The sequence below is a fragment of the Acomys minous genome, assembly GCF_964271855.1.
Source record: "Acomys minous genome assembly, chromosome: 4".
Classification (NCBI taxonomy): domain Eukaryota; kingdom Metazoa; phylum Chordata; class Mammalia; order Rodentia; family Muridae; genus Acomys; species Acomys minous.
In genome coordinates, this window is record NC_140486.1 from 13,528,189 (window position 1) to 13,548,421 (window position 20,233).

At 46.1% G+C, this 20,233-nt stretch overlaps 1 protein-coding gene across 3 annotated transcripts in view; it reads right to left on the reverse strand.

Annotated features, from left to right (window-relative positions):
* Positions 1 to 20,233, reverse strand: part of DYM (dymeclin) — a 272,781-nt gene that overhangs the window by 192,158 nt on the left and 60,390 nt on the right. For all 3 annotated transcript variants that reach the window (XM_084781008.1, XM_084781006.1, XM_084781007.1), the window contains exons 7-8: positions 16,968 to 17,093; positions 15,199 to 15,341 (exon numbers count right to left, since the gene is read on the reverse strand). In XM_084781008.1, coding sequence (XP_084637134.1) covers positions 15,199 to 15,341; positions 16,968 to 17,093 — 269 coding nt within the window. The remainder of the gene's footprint in view (positions 1 to 15,198; positions 15,342 to 16,967; positions 17,094 to 20,233) is intronic.

A 20,233-nucleotide genomic window follows, 5' to 3' on the forward strand; every position in this document is an offset into this window, starting at 1 on the left:
TCCTTTGAAAGTAGTTGTTTATATATAATATATCTGTGAAGTTTAAGTCACTGTTAAGACTGTTTCCAATGTATTCATTACTGTACCAGAATTATAGGTTGAGAAAAAATGTAATTAGAAAATTCAATCCACAACAAAAATAACCCCAAAAGGCTCTACAAGGTGCAATAACAGTGCTGTTTGGATTTCCCTCACAGCGGTTCATCTTCATTACCAGAAGCAGGAGCTGGCTTTCCCTGGTTGAACTGCACAAAGGAAACAGATTCTTTTTCAGGATGGCTTCTTCACTCCCCCTTTCACCCTTTCCAGCTGTTCCCTGGAATCTGGGAGCTTCTTATAGAGGTGCACGCGCACGCACGCGCGCGCACACACACACACACACACACACACACACACACACACACACTCCATCTTTCCTGTCTCCAGAGCTCACACTCACTCACAGCTGCCTTTATAGAGGGACAGACACACACAGACTCAGACACACAGACACACACCTTTCTTTCCTGTCTCTGGAGCTCACACTCACAGCTGCCTTTATAGAGAGACAGGCACACACACAGATAGACAGACAGACAGACACACACACACACACATACACTCCATCTTTCTTGTCTTTGGAGCTCACACTCACAGCTGCCTTTATAGAGAGACAGGCGCACACACAGACAGACAGACAGACACACACACACTCCATCTTTCTTGTCTCTGGAGCTCACACTCACTCACAGCTACCTTTATAGAGGGACAGACACAGACATCTCTCTCCCTCCCCCCCCCCTCTCTCTCTTACCCCCCTCCATCTTTCCTGTCTCTGGTAGTTCACACTCACTCACAGCTGCCTTTCCTCAGGAGAAGAAGGCAACTTGCCACTGCCTACATTGTAGTTTGAACTGGCCCATGATATTAGACTGTACTTCTTCCAAAAGTTCACTTTTTGTAGCTCCAAGCCTCTGATCTATGACCCAAGAATCTTAATGGAACTGTATTTTCCTGTTGGCAGAAGGAAAAAGAGAAAATTCTCTTTACCAGAAAAATAAAGGAAAGTTGCAGTATATTTCCTTCTGTTCCTAAAGCCAAATTAAGAAAGGTTCCCAGTATTTTTTAATTATAGTCCTTGGGTCTTCAAAATAAGCTCTGAAAGTAAAGTTAAGCTAGCAAAAAGTAAAAATAATTCAAGTTAACTAACAAAATAAATCTGGGGCCCGAGAGATGGCTCAGCAGTTCAGAGCTCTTACTGCTGTTCTAGGAAGTCAGAGTTCACTTCCGAGCCGCACGCAGCTCACAACCGCCCAGAACTCTGATTCTAGATTTGACAGACTCTTCTGGCCTCTGTGGGCACCCACACACGAGTCAGACACACCCATAGACACATAAACAAACAAAGAAAATAAATCTTTTTCCAAAGATACTCATTGTTGATACCATTTTAAAGTTCTATCTTAAATATATTTATTTATTCTCAACAATGGAAATGTGATGAAGATGCAAAGTATGACAAACTGAAACATTGTAAATATAACAAACATCGAAGAAAAGAGGACCTTCATTTAAAAACTGTTTAGCTTGGCAGCTTCTGGGAAGAAGAGGTAGACCAGAAGCTGCCTCTGTGGGTCAGCGAAGTGTTTCCGTGAGTAAACATCAGACAGGATTCCAGGAGAAAAAGGAAGCCTGGGAATTTACAAAAGGGGCGAGGGAAAATTTGATGGGCAAATAGCATAAAGAAGCAAGCCATACCCAACACAGCTCCAGCTTAGGGCTCCGTGGTGTGGGTCATCCCAACGGTCAGCTAGGAGACCCCAAGAAGTGACTAACTGTTCCACTCACAGGACAAGCGCACGGTTCTCACAGACCTCAAACCCAGCTGTGGGCATAGCTGAACCTGTATTTCTGCAGGTGAGGAGGGGTGGGTGAGCAGAGGAGAGGAGTTCCCTGAATCAGTGAGCTATGGCTAAGTGACATCTTGACAGGAAACCTATTACTTACAACGGGCAATCATAAATCAGTCGGACAGCCGCAGGGTGAAAACGAGGCCTGGGAAGCAGTCGTGGAAGCAAACCCTGACAAGCAGAAAGCTGCACGTGGCAGGAGGGTCACAATGGAGAGTGCAGGAAGGCGGAGCTGGTGCCTAGCTGTGGGAACATCATCTACAGGGGTGTTGACCCCAGAGCCTCACACCTCCAGAAAGGCAATCAGTGCATACAAGGTTCGGAAAGCGTGGAGACAATTACAGAATGCCGATTGTGTAGATTTCAGTGCCGTGGCTGCTTCCCTCACCCCAAGTCCACTTGGAAATACCCCAGTTAGAATAGTACCCACACAAGGGCTGGTGCTGGTTAATGAGACAGCCCTCCTAGTGTGGGCACTTGAATACTTAGGCTTCAGACAGAGTGGCTAGGCGGAGGTGTGGACTTGTTGGAGACAGAACGTCAATCAAATTACTTGAGTCCTTGAGTTTGTTCCCTCTGCTTCCTACCTGTGGTTTGAGATGTGACCCCAAGCTCTCAGTGTCCAACTCTAGTCCCCATGCCTGCCTGCTGCCATACTTCCCCACTGTGACGGTGATGGGTTCTAATCTAGAAGATGCCTTGGTCATGGTGCTTTAACTAAGAAGTAGGTGCTGAGAGAGGGCTCTTGCTGGGACGGGCTGACCCTGTCTATTGGAGGAATGCGGAAGACCTTGGGACTTCAAGTTGAAAAGGGAGCTGAATGCTGCCAGAAGACCTTGAAGGGGCATCCTATGGGCCCTTGGACAGTGGTGCTGAGAGCCATGTGGACTGTGGATCCTATGGGCCCTTGGACAGCGGTGCTGAGAGCCATGTGGACTGTGGATCCCATGGGCCCTTGGACAGCGGTGCTGAGAGCCATGTGGACTGTGGATCCCATGGGCCCTTGGACAGCGGTGCTGAGAGCCATGTGGACTGTGGATCCCATGGGCCCTTGGACAGCGGTGCTGAGAGCCATGTGGACTGTGGATCCCATGGGCCCTTGGACAGCGGTGCTGAGAGCCATGTGGACTGTGGATCCCATGGGCCCTTGGACAGTGGTGCTGAGAGCCATGTGGACTGTGGATCCTATGGGCCCTTGGACAGCGGTGCTGAGAGCCATGTGGACTGTGGATCCTATGGGCCCTTGGACAGTGGTGCTGAGAGCCATGTGGACTGTGGAGACCCAGCTCATGAGGTTTCAAGGGGGAGCAATATTAGCAAGTGGGCTAAAGATCATTCTTGGGATATTTTGGCAAAGAATGTGGCTGTTTTCTGACTTTGTCTCAAAAACTTGCCTAACTGCTTTGGCAGAGGAGACTTTAAAACAGCCTAACCCTGAGTCTGTTATTAGTAGTCACTCGCATGCAGATCTACAGTGAAAAGGAGCAAATGAGGTAGAAAACAAAAACCAAAAAACAACAAGTGCAGTGTGAAGAGGAATGCAGACTAGACACTTAATGTTGCAAGCAAGGTCTGCGATGAAAGAAACAAGGAGCAGAATGAAAATGTAGAGACCGTAAGTATTTAACAGCCCAAATTCAGACATAAACCAAATACATACTGCAACTTAAAGAATAAATAAAATGTTGGATGATTTCAAAATGTGATAATACATTGTAATAAAAAAAATGAATGGACTATGTTTCCCACAAAATATGAATTTCACAAATAAACAGAAGAAGACAAATAGAATCAATTCTACCAAAACAAAGCTCAAACACAGGCAAAACTAACCTTCAATACCAGATATTGGTGGGGAGAAGAGTACAGACAAAGCCTTAATGTACAGGTGTAAAGACGTCATGCTCATTAAAAATAAATAATCTGTAGTTGTACAAGTCGGGTTAGGGTTTCTTTATTTGTGGGAAGAAAAATCATTAGGAAAATGGCTAAGAAAAGATTCTGGTTACACTAGGACCATTTGACTTAACTCGGTATGTGATTTTGTAATAGTTAAGCTAAATGCTAATTACCTGTACCTGTTGATATATTACATTTAAGAAAGTCTTTTCCTAGCCGGGCGTGGTGGCACGAACTTTTAATCCCAGTATTCAGGAGGCAAAGGCAGACAGATATCTCAGTTTAAGGCCAGCCTGGTCTACAGAGTGAGCTGCAGGACAGCTAAGGCTACACAAAGAAATCCTGTCTCAAAAAAAACAAAAAGAAAAAAAAGTATTTTCACTAAGGAAAAGAAAAACAATACAGTATGCATTCCTTATTATAAGATGGTGATAGTGATGATGATGATGATGGGTGTGGCCATAACCACTCACTCCCTCAGCTCAGGAATTCCCACAGTGCAAAGAGCCCCCAACCTGGCTGTGTCTAGACTCCTCATTATTCGCACACACCTCTTCTGTCCCCATAGAAGGAAGCTCCCTTCTTCACCATGGTTTAATCACTTTGTACCACTATAATCCACCACTGTTTTTATTATCAAAACAGGGAAAAAGCAAGGCTTTCAGTTTCCATGTTTTGCAGATTAATTCTTGTCTTATATAAAAATATACATACGAATTCCTTATTTTTGCCAAATAAAAATAACAATTGAAGCCTGAATTATTTATGATTTTGCTATAAACAATTAACACACCAATTTCATATACTAAAAGACATAGGGAATAATTAACTTCAGTAATACCAATATTCAGAAAGAATCAATTTGGAGTCCACAAATAAGTTTCCCACTGTCCACTTGGAAGGCAGAGGCAGGTGGATCACTATGAGTTCCAGGCCGGCCTGATCTACAAAGAAGTCTAGGACAGCCAAGTCTACACAGAGAAACCCTGTCTCGAAAAAAAAAAAAAGAAAAGAAAAGAAAAAAATTTCCATTGCCAAATATTAAGTTAATTGCTTATATTAGCATTTAAGTAGCACTCTGAAAGAGCACACGTCAACTGAGTGCCCGGATGTCATGAAGCACTCCTGCCTTTCAGTTAGTTTTCTGCACTGCCTCCAGATGCTACTTCTCTGAAAGGTAGGCGTGGTTCCATGCGAGATCACTGTGGGCACAGTAAGAGGATCCCCAACTTGCTCCCTGGCTGAGCGGATATTCTGAAAATCATGGCTGGAGCTCCCTGTAAAGCACCTCAGGTGCGCTAAGAGCAGGAAGCAGGCCTCAGCTCTGGAGGCTACTGAGCGTGGTGGCCTCAACGAAGGCAGCTACAATGCCATCTCCACCACAGGGCAGGGGTGAGGTGAAAGGAACTGGAAACTAGATGGCTGGAAATGGGAAAGACACATACAGAAATGTTAAAAAGAAGGTTTTAACGTAATGAATTCAGAAGTTATCAAAACATGAATAATCTGCAAAATGAAAATAATGTGTAGTAAATGTACAGTGTGGAGGGGAGTTAATGCTGGGTTTAGGAAGGGCCTGAAAGTGCTCATGGGATTGAAACCTACCCTGACAGCATTCAGTCGAGCAAGCAGGTTCCTGAGCAGACACTAGCCAGGGTTGGGCAGGAGGCTTGTCTCTTATCTGAGGATCACGAAAAGCAGAAAGCATCACCAGACTGACACTGACACCCGCCCTCAGTCCATCTGTCAGGAAGTCATTGCTGCATGGCACCCCAGGTTTTCTGAGAGAAAGAGTGGGAGCCCTGCCATGCACGGAGAGGACTGGGTCCCACCCCTTCCCTCTCTCTCAGCATAATGAATCACGCTGTGTTCGCGTGCGCGCGTAATGCTGCACAGGCTTGGCGAGCTCTTGGAAAATCTACTTAAAGACAATAGAACCACACACGTTTTCTAAAAATGTCTTGTACTGAAAGAGGCCAACCACTTAAAAACAAGCAATCACAAGGGAACACTGACTACCAATGCAGGCTTCTTGTCATCTTTTTTATAAGCTAAAAATGAAGAAAACATTGCCAATTCTGTTTCCCATCCATTTCCAAGACTCTGAAACAGATGTATCCACCTTTATTACTAAGAAACACAATCCTCTGTTGTTCTGTGTTTCCCAAGAGGCCCAGACACCTGAAAGTGTGCGCTTCTTGCTTGGGATGGCCTGAGCGCCATTGGTTTCCTGATGGAAAAGCATGAACTGCGGAACCAAAAGGATCAAACTCAGAAGGAGCTTCAGACTACCCTTTCCTGGTTACAATACGCTCAATATACAGCTGACCTCCCCTCCTTAACCACCCACCCCAACTCTTCCCAATGCTTTTCCTGCGCATCCCTTTCCGGGCTGCTATTAGCAGCTGTTCAAATTAGCATCTCCCCTCATGAGGCCCAGCGACCCACACACACCTGAAAGTCACAAGGCATTCCTCTCTTCCATCTACCCCTCCCCCTTTGCCTTGTAGGGTCCTCCTCAAGACTCCACCCTACCTGGTCCTGCTACATCACCATCACCAAGACAACGGGTGCTCACACTCCTTCTTCTCTGGTGTGAGGATACTAGCGGTTCCTGCATTAACCATCCTTTTCAAAGCTTCTGTGCCCCCATAATGATTGCTCCCCAGCTTTATGTCTACGAGCCCGAGGAACTCAAAGGAGAGAGATCTTCATCCCTCTGCTCATCAGCCTGGGCCTTGATGTCTCCCTGGGTGCCAAGGGAGCCGCTGGAGCAGCCCTCCTCCACAGACACCATCTGGCCAGTGACTTCCAGGACAAACTTGACCAGGTAATGGCTTCCGCTGCAGACAGTCCCCAGTCCCTGCAGTGCCAGATCACCTCTCTGGCGGGGACTGCCTTCTATACCAGGGAGCCCTGGACTTTCTGACTGCTGTTTTTACACCAGGGAATCTGGGCTGGTGGGACAAGATGAATGAATGCTCAAAGATTTCCAGCGAGATCCCCCAGCATGCTATGTCCCCACAGCCCGACCCCAGGGTACTCAAACCCTTTGGTAGCTTGGCTCCTTCCCCTCCTTGGCGTCACACTAGCTACTGGAGCCCTGCTCCTCCTGGCACTCTGCCTCATCCACTCTTAAAATGGCAAATGAGCAATATTACTAGATACTGCCAGTTGGGTCTGGTTCAGTACCAAGCAGTCCCCAGCACAGAGGCTGAAGAACTACGATGACACCCCTCCTTTACAAGATAAAACAGGGGGAGACGTTGAACTCTGTTATTAAGGTAAAAGTCTGGCATCACTGGATAGCTCCTGAGCGTGGTGCTAAAAAAGACACACTCCCTTTCTCCGCTGGCTTCCCTCCTCTCCTCCTGATGTGGGGAAAGCCCAGATCCTCCAAGGAGTGACACACAGCCCTCAGGGAGATTACAGGCCCAGCCCCTTGCCGATAAGAAACTTGTTCAGAGTGCACCTAGGGATTCCTGGAAATACTCTCCACTCTAATGAGGTGTCTTGGTACCTTAGCTTTCAACCATGACCTTTTCCCACATCTCAACCATACCTGGAGGTCTTCTCCCATGCCCCACCCCTGCTGCCCATAGGATAATTAAGTACTGTGTCCCCCTTCTTGTGACAAGGCTATGCAGTTACATGTAAATGAAATATCCCTAGCCCCAGAGAACCAAACATTCACTCTGTCCCTGTTTTACATAAAATAAATCGAGGGTGGGGTGGGGTGGGGGGGAAAGCACCACAAACAGGCCACAAATTTAAGTCCTTTCTTACTTTCCTATAAATGAAGAGCTTAAAAGTATGTAATGTTAATTTTAACTTGTGATCAATACTGACCTATATTAAATTACTGAACAAATTATAGGATGCTGTATTTTGTTTTCATAATCCTCTAGGATAATTGCCATCTTTATCCTAACTAAATCTCCTAGTTGAAGAAAGCAGGCTGCTATGGAACTCACTGCATGGATATGTACATATAGACACACAAACATAAACACAGGTGCCTGATATCCCCACAACATGGCAGGAGGCCGGTGTTGGCATACTATCCATTTGGTTTACAATTGGTCACGGTCTTTGACTGATGCAGCGCTACCTTTTAATATATAAAATTATTAAGCGAGCTTAAAATGATGAATGTGGTGGCAATGGGTTTTCTGGCTAACCTACAAGAATATAGTGATTCAAAACTGGTAAGGCCACGCCTTCTTCCACTAGACACATCCGGCCACAGGGTAAGACAGGCTCCCAGAGGTGTGAACACACCCGTGGCCAAGAGGTCGACAAGCTCACAAGACAAGACTGTCATACACTGTAATTAGAAGTGACTACTCACTCTTCCCATTATGCCCTATATGCCCCTCCACCCTGACCAACAGAGACCTAGGCTGCAGCACTGGGGCTCAGAGCCACGCGATATACACACACCCCCCCATCTCTCCATCTCAGCACTTTGACTCCTGAAACACGCATCTTTCACCAGCAAACCTTGTGACTTCAGCCTGTCTCTTTGCACGCCCTGATCTCAGTGCACCCCCAGGACAGTTCTTTCTCAGAAACCCTCTCTAGTAGTGATGTGTGTTCTCTACGACAGGCAGAGCTCACATGGATGCTTCCGCAGCATCGTTCCCCACACAACACAAAGCCCCTGAACCGTCCCACCAGACCACCCTACCCCTCAAACCTCCCTGCCCGTCAACCCTGATCATTGACGATGCCAGCACCCACTCTGCTATCCTCCCCTCCACATCACCCAGTGCTCATTTAAGATTTCAATTTATGGGGCTGGAGAGATGGCTCAGCGGTTAAGAGCACTGACTGCTCTTCCAAAGGACCCAGGTTCAATTCCCAGCACTACATGGCAGCTCACAACTGTCTGTTACTCCAAGATCTGACACCCTCACACAGACATACATGCAGGCAAAACACCAATGTACATAAAATAAAAATAAATAATATATAAAAAATTTTCAACTTACCCTCAACAACTCACCGGAAATGCAGCCCTAGTCTTTGCCTGCTTGCATTTCCTCCAGCTATTTCCACACCTGCATGGCCACTGGCTGCTGCACGGGCTTTACTAACAGCTGCACCTCCACTACAGTTCTGAATCCCAGTCTTCGCTCTCTGGTGCCCACCTCGTTTCTCTAGCTCCTGACTCAATAATTCCGGGGTGAATGATTTTCCCCCAGCCATCACCAGCCTCACGGCATGCGTACTTCCCTCCTCCGTCTTCTGGACTCTGCGGCTCAGCGCAGACATCCTGCCTCCATGCTCCTTCTCAAGTCTTCATTCCTTCTGGTCTATCTGCCTGGCAGAGCCTGACCTTGATGAAATGTGACGCTCCATCTACACACACCATGTCCCACAGCGATTACACACAGCTGCACAACAAGCTCACAGTCACTCAGCTTGCTCTGACTTCAGCACGTGATGTGTTTCTAGTGGGCCTCCACTCTGGGCCTCTCATGGGTCTTAAGTGAAAACAATTAGAATTAATTCAAAATGAACTTCCTCCTTTAAAATCCACACACAGTCTCTGCCCTTATTGTAAAAGAGGCAGAATATCCCTTCTTATGCTTGAGAACATCATTTCTTTATCAGCGATGTTAAGGCCTACGAAAGGCAAGCGCTCCATACATATCTCTAGCTAGTCTGACTGCCCCCCCCCCCCCGTCTTTTCTGCCTATACCCTGTGGGTCGGTCAGTTTTCTGTGGCAAATATCTGAGAGCCACAGTTTAAGTAAGAAAAGACTTCTCAGGGCTCAGAGGCACCCGAACTGGCGAGGGATGGCAGGGTGGCTCATGCCACAGTGCCTGAAGCAGGAGGAGGGGGCCTGCACTGGGGGCTTCCTCCAGGCCCCCACAGGAGAGGTCTTCCCCACTCGGCTAACCCCCCTGGAGAGGCACTGGGCAACGCATCCAGCTGTCTCCGGGTCAAGGTGCCAGTCAGGGTTAGTCATCACACTCGGACTCTGTTTCCCCTCTACCCTAGTTAGCTCCTAGAACACCCACTCCACCTAAAGACCCATGAGAAACTAGCCAACTCTCATCTCACCTCAGCTGGCAGACAAGTCACCTTACTCAGTCTCCCCCATGATCTATACCCAGCTGTGTGGTGGAGCTTGTGTTTCATTACACGCTGTTATCTGACAGAAACTTCTGCCTGTTGTTGTGTCAGAAACTTCAAGCAGAATTCCAGTGTATCAGATACAGAAAGGTGTCAGGGAACTGAACTGAAGGATGAATCTGAGAAAATCACCCAGCATAGAGAAGAGACAGAAATATGAATTCCAATAAAGATTAAGAGACATGAAAAGAGGTGTGTGTGTGTGTGTGTGTGTGTGTGTGTGTGTGTGTGTGTCTGCATATCTATGGACTAGGGAAGCTGAGACCTAAGATAACACCAACAGATAGACAGAAATAGACTTTTTAAAGTATGTCAGGTGATTCTAGAATTCTGTGATTGGCTTACAAGATAAACCAGCTGCAAATTTAACTTACGACATTAATTTTAATAAATAGCATCACTCATTCCAAAACACTGAGACATCAATTGAGTCTTTGTGTATATTGACAGCATAGTGCTATAAAGAAGAAATAACTTTTCTTATATTATAAAGCTATAAATACAATTTATCTGTATTATTATAGATATAACAAAATATAGTAACATATTAATGAACAACTCACTCTAACCAGTTTTCAGTGAAAGAGATCACATTCACTGCATCTGAAAGGCTTTTTAAAAAGTCTATATGTAAACTGTCATTACTCTTAATAACAGAAACAAACAAACAGAAGCTCCCGTGTGTCTTTACAGTGTTAGCAATTCTTGCAGGATTTTTCCTAGTCTGAGCCAACACTGCCCTGGCACTTGCTGAACGATGAAAGCGGCTGTTTTAGAAAGAAGAAAAACATGTTCTACATCACAGGACTAAGTGGAAAGAGATGCTGAGGGAAAAATAATTACGAGAAACCCCAGCTGTAAATCAGGGCAGTGGCTCAGACCTGTCACCCAGAACTTGAGAGACGGAGTCAGGTGGAATGTGTGACCTCACGGTGGGGGAAGGTTCACAGTGAGCTCCAGCACAGCCTGCGCTACCATCAGGTCATCATAAAGACAAACCAAAACACAGCAAAACACTCAACTCACAGCACACAGATGAAACCACACTTCATAGAAGAGACTCTCCCATTTCTTCACTTCTGGTGAGCTGAGAGCAGTCCCTCCCTCCCTGGTTGGACACACAGGCACACTCTATCACATGAGCTACTCCGGGAAGGAGTCCAGGGCTGTGCTACAGGGACCTCACCTTCAGCGGCTTGGAGCTGAAGTGTGGGACGTTTGTGTGTGAACAAGAAGACGATGGCAAAACAAGTGTGGGAGATGGAAAGGACTGGGTGTTTATATTGTTTTATTCTTGGAAGTTTTCTACATGTGTAAAGTGATTCCAAATAAAAGGTTTCTCTCTTAAATAAGGAGGAGATAACTGTTACAACAGCAAGGAGTAACCATCCCAGAAAGATGGGCTAAGATAGATGCAAAGTCGTCCCACCACTCTACTTCTGAACATCCCTGAAAGTACACAAAATAAAACACAGAGCAGACAATGAGGGTGCAACTGAGCATGTGCAGTAGCTACAGCCCGCAAACGGATGGAACTAGCAGGTGACACCACAGGCTGCAATGGCAAGGTCCACACCTCAGCACAGACACAAACTAGCCCCTCCGGTCATGGCTGCTGTTCTTTGTTTTTTTGAGACAGGGTCTCACATTTGTAGCCAGGCTAGACTCAAATTAGTGGGGATCCTTTTGCCTCAGCCTCTTGTGTTCCGGAACTAAAGACAAGATGGCACAATAGCCAGCCCAATATTAGCTTTTAGTATATCAGAAGCCAGGTGTGGTGGTGGGAGCCTGTTGTCCCCGCACTCAGGACACAGAGGCAGGAGGATTCTGGGTCAGCCTGGGTCAGCAAGGCCCTGTCCTCAAAACAAACAGAACAACAAAAAGCTGTGTAAGCCAAGAAGCATCCCCATTTGTAACGGGAGTGGGAGGGGGGGCGTTGGAGGGGGGAGTGGGGGAATTGGGGGGTGGAGTGGGGAAATTGGGGAGGGGGGTAAATGACAGTGAAAGGAAAAGAGCCAAGGCTCGGAGTCAAGCTGAGCTCACATCCAGGCAAACTCACCCCTGCCTCAGAGATCCTAAAATAATGAAGCAACGCTCTACCTGTATCTGAAAGGTACAAACATCTACATGGGGCAGCACTAACTGCATTCAGTGGAGTGTCAAAAAGAAAACAAGGAGAAGAGGTTTGGAGGGGACTTGTTGGGGGAAAGGGGGTAGATATGACTGTGTGTGTGTGTGTGTGTGTGTGTGTGTGTGTGTGTGTGTGTGTAACATTCTCAAGAATAAAGAATAATTATATTTTTAGTGACTGAGAAGAACTAGAGAGACATGGGTGACTCAGGAGGCCCCAGATCAGCAAAACCATGACTGAAAACTAAGTTTCTAAAACAACATAATGTTTTGAAGGAAATAAATTTTAAAAGCATACAATGCACACAATAGTACAAAGCAAATACTTTCTGGATCTAAGAAAAGTCCAATCCTAGTAAAAAAAATATCTGTATGTGAGGGCTGGGAGGGAGCGCAGCAGAGAGGGTGCCTGCTGTGTGCACATGAGCGCAGCAGAGAGGGTGCCCGCTGTGTGGACGTGAGCGCAGCAGAGAGGGTGCCCGCTGTGTGCACATGAGAGCAGCAGAGAGGGTGCCCGCTGTGTGGACGTGAGCGCAGCAGAGAGGGTGCCCGCTGTGTGGACGTGAGCGCAGCAGAGAGGGTGCCCGCTGTGTGCACGTGAGAGCAGCAGAGAGGGTGCCCGCTGTGTGGACGTGAGCGCAGCAGAGAGGGTGCCCGCTGTGTGGACGTGAGCGCAGCAGAGAGGGTGCCCGCTGTGTGGACGTGAGCGCAGCAGAGAGGGTGCCCGCTGTGTGCACGTGAGCGCAGCAGAGAGGGTGCCCGCTGTGTGGACGTGAGCGCAGCAGAGAGGGTGCCCGCTGTGTGGACGTGAGAGCAGCAGAGAGGGTGCCCGCTGTGTGGACGTGAGCGCAGCAGAGAGGGTGCCCACTGTGTGGACGTGAGCGCAGCAGAGAGGGTGCCCACTGTGTGGACGTGAGTGTTGCAGAGAGGGTGCCCGCTGTGTGGACATGAGAGCAGCAGAAAGGGTGCCCGCTGTGTGAACGTGAGTGCAGCAGAGAGGGTGCCCGCTGTGTGGACATGAGAGCAGCAGAAAGGGTGCCCGCTGTGTGGACGTGAGTGCAGCAGAGAGGGTGCCCGCTGTGTGGACGTGAGTGCAGCAGAGAGGGTGCCCGCTGTGTGGACGTGAGTGCGGCAGAGAGGGTGCCCGCTGTGTGGACATGAGAGCGGCAGAGAGGGTGCCCGCTGTGTGGACATGAGAGCGGCAGAGAGGGTGCCCGCTGTGTGGACATGAGAGCGGCAGAGAGGGTGCCCGCTGTGTGGACGTGAGCGCAGCAGAGAGGGTGCCCGCTGTGTGGACATGAGTTTGCTTTAACATTCTTGGTTTTGTCACTTAGCAAACTAATGACACCAAAGATACCTGATTCAACATGGACTGAAAAATTTAAAACTATGTACAAATTTGTATAAAAAAATCTTTCAAGTATGACCACTGTTGTGAAGAAAGAAATTAATCAACTTGTTTCATGGAGAATAGAACTCTAATTACATTAGAATACCGGGAAACACTCAGTTTTCAAATACTTACACCAGTTGGAAGAGAATGAAAAAGAAGACACTAACAGAGCAGTTAAGTCTTCCTGTGAGACTAGGAAGCCATTGCTGTGCTGCCTTCAGAGGTCACAGGGGAGCTTTACGCCGCTGTCTCACCTGAAACAGGACTGTGCTGGGGGTGGGGTGAGGGAGTAACTGAAGAAACAATGCAATATGGCATTCTAGGCTGGGTCCTTCGCCCTGAAGATAAGGATGTGAGCGAGGAGGACAAATGCATTTCAATTCATGATCCACAGATAAAACAAAGGCAGGCAAGTCTAGAAAGTTCTGCTTATAGATCAGTTCCCTAAACCACAGACGAGCCTACCGCAAGCCTCACGGTGAAGTAAATGTTGTCGTGTGCTGCCTGCTCCCATCCATGTTACTGCTTGTGGGGAGCAAGCCACGGCCATATTCCAATGGGAACGCCCCTTTGGGACCCAGCACTCTGTAATTCTGCACCGCATACTGCTAATTATCAAGCCTGGTAAGTGCGCCAATGCAGGCAGGAGACTGCCCGTGTCATGCTATGTCTCCTTTCAATGAGGCCTACGTTCTCAGCTGTGTGAGTTCAGAGCCTGGCCATCCTTCTCAGCAGGTGCCTGCCACACCTGCAGCTCTGATGCCTACTGTGAGGGAGGAAAGGCCTTGACTCAGCAGTCCCCCTCCTGCCACCGTGCTCAGTTACAAACTCTTCTACCTCTCCCAGTCTTCACTTAGCAGGAGATCGGGATAGATGCTGGGGCTTCCTATTGGGACTCCAGATGAGAGAAGTATGGGAGAATGGGAAATAGAAGGATCCAGAGGGTCCTAGAAACCTACAAGAAGACCATTAAGGCTGGTGGATCTGGACCTGGGGGGGGGGGTCTGCTCAAACTACTGTACCAACCAAGGACAATGCATGCAGTAGACCTACAACCCCTATTCAGATCTAGCCAATAGACAGCACATTCTCCACATTGTATGCAGAGTGGGGACTGACCCTGACATGAACTCTAGTGCTCCCTATTTGACCACCTCCCCTTGGTGGGGAGACCCAGTGGCACTCAGAGGAAGGGGAAGCAGGCTACCAGGATGAGACCTCATAGGCTGTGATCATATGGTGGGGGAGGAGGTCCCCTTCTGTCACAGACCTAGGGGAGGGGAATAGGGTGAAAGAGGGAGGGAGGGTAGAATAGGAAGATACAAGTGAGGGGTAACAATTGAGACGTAATCTGAATAAATTACTTAAAAACAAACAAGCACACAAAGCACCGAGATGGTGCGATGAAGTCCTGAGCAGCACACCCTCACAACAACGCAAGGACCACAACCTCCAGCAGCTCAAGTTACTCTCTCTTCATAGTAGAACTTGTACAATACACACATTTACAGGTAAACATTTGTCGTGAAAATGTGTGTTCTATAGCTAAATAATCTATTCATTCTTTGTATACACTTAGCGTGAGTTGCAAGGGTTGATACTTGAGGCGCTTTCCATATTTACACTTAGCCAGCTGCAAAGACCCAGTTGAATGGATGACAGGCAGCCAAGTGATCAGGATTGCTTATGCCTACTTAGACAACATTTACAGAGATAAAGTATGAGAAGTCGAAAGGACTTACTTGCTACGCCTGACGCCAGTCCATACAGCAGGCCTCCCCCGTCTGACTGCTGAGGGAAGACATAGGCTCCGGGTGGAGGGGGCTTTTCTTGTCTGATGAAGTTATACAATAAGGTTTTCACCAGTTTGCTGGTGTAGGGAAGACTGCACAAAAAGGGGAAAAATCAAACTCCTGATTCTGCATAACAACGCAGAAATATGTCTGTCATTAATACTACCTCAAGGGATATGACAGCATCATACAACTTGACTTAAGCCTTGACTCTTAGCACACCAGAAGGCACGGATCAAATCCTTAAAGCTCGAGCTTTGTAATTTACATAAAAGTGCAAGCAATTATAAATTCAGTGGATTATACAGTACAGCTGGCAATTCAAGGAAGGTTGTTATATAAAAAGCAACAGAGAAATGCAAGAATCAAATGACAATACTCATTTTTTAACTATGAAACTAGAGTTATTAAATTATAGGTGATAAAGTAATTTTTACAATCTCTAGTCCACTTGTAGATAGATTTTTGTATGAATTATTGATAACCGTGGCTTCCAAGATAAACCACAAGAACCAATAAAAGAATATTCTAGTTTATGTGTTTGACATTATAATGATACTATAAAAACTGGAGGACTTAGAAAATAAGATTTTAGGGGGCTGGAGAGATGGCTCAGTGGTTAAGAGCACAGGCTGCTCTTCCAAAGGTCCTGAGTTCAATTCCCAGCAATCACATGGTGGCTCACAGCCATCTATAATGAGATCTGGTGCCCTCTTCTGTTATGCAAGCACACATGCAGGCAGAACACTGTATAAATAATAAATAAATAAATCTAAAATGAAAGAAAAAAAGATTTTACTAACATCTTCTCCATCAATGAACAATGCAGCTTTTGTACTTCTAGCATTGTTAAGAGCTAAATTTCTGGTCAAACCCTAATATGCCAGGCTAGGTTGCTCCATCACTGTCAGGGTTTAGATAAGCCTGGGTTCTCCCCCTTCCTGTCAGTGGCTTTCAACGTGGTCTGCTGAGGTGCCAGTATGGTTTGTCTCCTCTGCAATCCTCATTATGAGGCACAGCCCCAAAGTCCAGCGTGTGTTTAGCATGTAATAAATAACTAGGTCTCATTAAATCAGAACAGCATAATCTAAACAAAAGGTGATCAGACACCGATTCCAGAAGTCAGTTTGTTGAATTCACAAGGACCACATCCTCAGATCCACTATTTCAACTAATCACAAATTGAAAAGTCAGAAAAAAAGTTATCTATACTGAACTTTACTCCTCATTATTTTCCAAACTATTCAGTATATCAGTTATGTACAAAGCATTCACATTACACTAGGAACTATATGTCCTCCAGACAGGATTTAAAGAATACAGGAGGACGTGCCTGGGCTATGCACAGTATGTTTTAGGGACTTGCCTAATTTGGTAACCTTACCTGGTACCCTGCTGATACCAGGGATAATTGTAGAGTCAAAGGGACTAGTGCCAAGAAGATTCAAGAACAGTTTGAATAAGCAAATAGGACATGACAACTGCTCACAGAGAAAGAAAGAAGGAAAAGAGAAGATGCTAAGCTATTCTACAAAGCAACAGTCTGGGAGCAAGGCAGACAGGAAGAGTGGGCAAGGACCAGAATGTGGGCTTAGGTTGTGCTGGCTGAGGGAGCAATGGAACAATGGGAAGAAATGTCAGGCTGGAGAATGACAACACTCAAGAAGATGCTGCTAGAAATAACAAACGAAATATCACAACTTTAAAACAGGACATACCATGGGCCTTGCATCAAATACTTGTGACTGATGCTCTGTCGCAAAATCTCCTTGTGGAAGAGCTGGCAGGAAAGGAAGACAACCATTGTTGAGATCGCCTCCACTGAGATCTCATACGTAATATCTCTGAAGACACGGGGGAAACAGAACAATCATCAGCTAGGAAGATCAAAATACTGCTCTTTCACACAATGGTCAAATCTACATATTCAAATATTTCAGGTTATTTTTCAAAAAATGTTAAAAATAAAAATTAAGTCAAAAATACCAGACCCTCTCCAGTCATTAGTTCTTACATTTGGATCCTGTGTCCATTATTTTCCTACTTTCCACTTCCCCGCCCTATTAGCCCACTGCTCACCGCTGCTGTAGTGAGAGCAGCAGTGCTCTGCTCTGAAGACCTGTTGTAACACCGTCCGCATCCCCCAGGCTTATCCCTGTTTACCAACATCAGCAACCAATACCCAGCGTGTAACTGAGGAGAAGCAACAGCAGAGGGACAGTGATGACCTCTGAGTCAGTACGGCGCACACACATTTCATCTTCAGTGTGTGACTTCTCAGGCCAACTGCACATGTGCAGCAGAACCTCAACAGTAATCATGTCACTCCTGTTTGCGGAAGCATGTTTCTAGGGTGGGGGAGATGGCTCAGTGGGGAAGAGCGCTTGCTCTGCAAGCATGAGGACCAGAGTTTGAATCCCCAGCATGCACGTGGAAGTTGGGCATGGTCACATTTGGCTGTGAGGGAGAGACAAGCGGATCCTGGGAGCTCTGGCAAGCCAGCCTCGCCAAATTAATAAGCATTCCGTTTGGTGAGAATCCTAGTCTCAAAGGAATATAGCCAAGGGTAACCAAAAGATACCAATGTCTTCCTCTCGTCTCATGTGTGCGCACCCCACACACATGCACATACATGCATGCACATACACACACACACACACACACACACACACACACAGAGGCATATACACAAGTCTATTTCTTTATTTCTTTTTGTATTGTTTTGTTTTTCAAGACAGTTTCTCTGTGTAGCCTTGGCTGTCCTGGACTCACTTTGTAGACCAGGCTGGCCTCAAACTCAGAGAAATCCTCCTGCTTCTGCCTCTGTCTCCCAGAGTGCTGGGATTACTGGCATGTGCCACTATGCCTGGCTTTGTTTCTTTATTTCTGCTAAGGGGTACCCTGAGTTTGCTTCTAGAACCTATCCTGAGTGGCTTCCAATTGCTGGTAACTGCAGTTCCCTAGGATCCAATGTTCTTTTCTGACCTCAAGGCACTGCACACATGTACACAAACCCACACACCCACATATCCTCATAATTTTTGAAAATTAGAAATAAAGTAATTTTTAAAATAATTACTAAAAGAAATTGAACAATAAATAAACCAACTAATCAACCGACCACACACTTCTCATTATTAATATAAAGACCAATAAAGTTATTTTTAAAGGGTTGAGTATCTCTAGTCAGCCAACAGACAGATGTTAATTAAAACTACTGTGAGAGTCCCTCTCTCCCTGGCTGTCCTGGAACTCAGAGATGGGCCTCCCGAGTGCACTACCACGCCCAGCTATTTCTCATTCCTTGAACTGAATGAAGAATAAGCTGGACACTTAGGTCTCACTTTCTAAGGCACAGGTGACCAGACAGGGTCTACTACAACACTCACTCGCTTAAACTGCCCAGGCCTGTCTGGAACACATACGCACTAGTCAGTCTTGAGAGCCAACACGTGGAAAGCCCAAAGGCAAACAGCTAGGGAGGCCGCCCACCCACATCAGCAAAGAAGTAAGGCCCTGGGTCCAACAGTCCCTGGGGAAGCCAACGCTGTCAACGCCCAAAATGGGAGGCTTAGAAAGCAAGCCTCGCCCCCGAAGCCTTGGACACCTCAGCGCTGGCCTGGCCACAACCTCTTGATCAGAAGTAATAAGTGGCGCTCTACCCAGTCTGTAAGTAACTGTCAAGTAACACTGGTTGTTGGAACAGCTGACACCTCAGGTTACTGAAAAAAGTGTTGAACTTCCTTTTTTGAGACTAGGGTTCATTATGTTTCCTATGTCAACCCCAAACTCACTATGTATCCCAGGCTAGCCTCAAACTCACAGTAATCCTCTTGCCTCAACCCCTCAACTATTGAGGTGACAGGCTTGGACACTGTGACCAGGCAACGTAGGTTTACCAGAAGGTTAGCCACAGGCAGGCTGGGTGTGGAGTGCTGAGAAACTGGTTTAGTAAGTGCAGCAAGTGCACATACACAGTGAGCAGTTTCTAAAGCCACAGGTTAGACGTTCACTTTCCAGCACAAGGGAGTCACAACGCTGTCCCAAAAGCATCTTGTGAAGACTGAACTCTCTTTTAATTAATTTTTTAGTAGTCTCAGCTCTTTACCTTTCCATTTCCATTTTAGAATCATATTGTCCATTTCTCTCCCAATGAAAATAACTGTGATTTTTATTAGTGTAAGATTACCTCCCAAAGGCCCCATTCCTAATACATACATACATATACACACATATATAACATATATACCATATATAGTATATATTTACCACATACACCCTAATACAAGTTGGGCATGGTGTCATATGCCTGTAATGCCACACTAGGAGAGAAGAGGAAGGAGAACTGTGAATTTAGTCTAAGCACAAGCTACACAGTGAGTTCAAAGCCAGTCTAAACTCCATAGCAAGATCCTGTCTTTTAAAAAACTAATAACAACAATCCTGACACAAATTTGATTAACTGAATCTATAAACTGATCTGACATCTTATCTGTATTCACCTTCAATTCAGACATATACACTCACATCTAGGCTCTCTTTGATTTCACTAGTAATATTTTTAGTTGCCAATACTTAAGTTGAAAACATATTTGTTTAGTTTATGCCAATGTGTTGCATGTTTTTAATGGTGTTTTATTTGCCATTTTAAAGCTGCTATAATATGATTTCTGTCTAATGCCTTTGCATTAGTGGGAACTTCTTGAATAAGCTATCACAAGGAAACATTCATTCTTTACAATTCCAGGAGTTGTGCGTTCCAAGGTCAGGCTGCCAGCATATTTAGTTGCAAGGTAAGAGCTTTCTTACTGGCCTGTAGGCAGCTGAATTCTAACTATAGCTGTGTGTTGGTACAAAGTTCTTGTGACTATGTATAGTTTACCCTTGTTCATTCAAATGCTGACTTCTCTACCCCACTCTCTGAATCAATACAGACTTTGGATTGTGATGTTTATTCTAACTATGTCCAGTTTCAAGTTTGTTT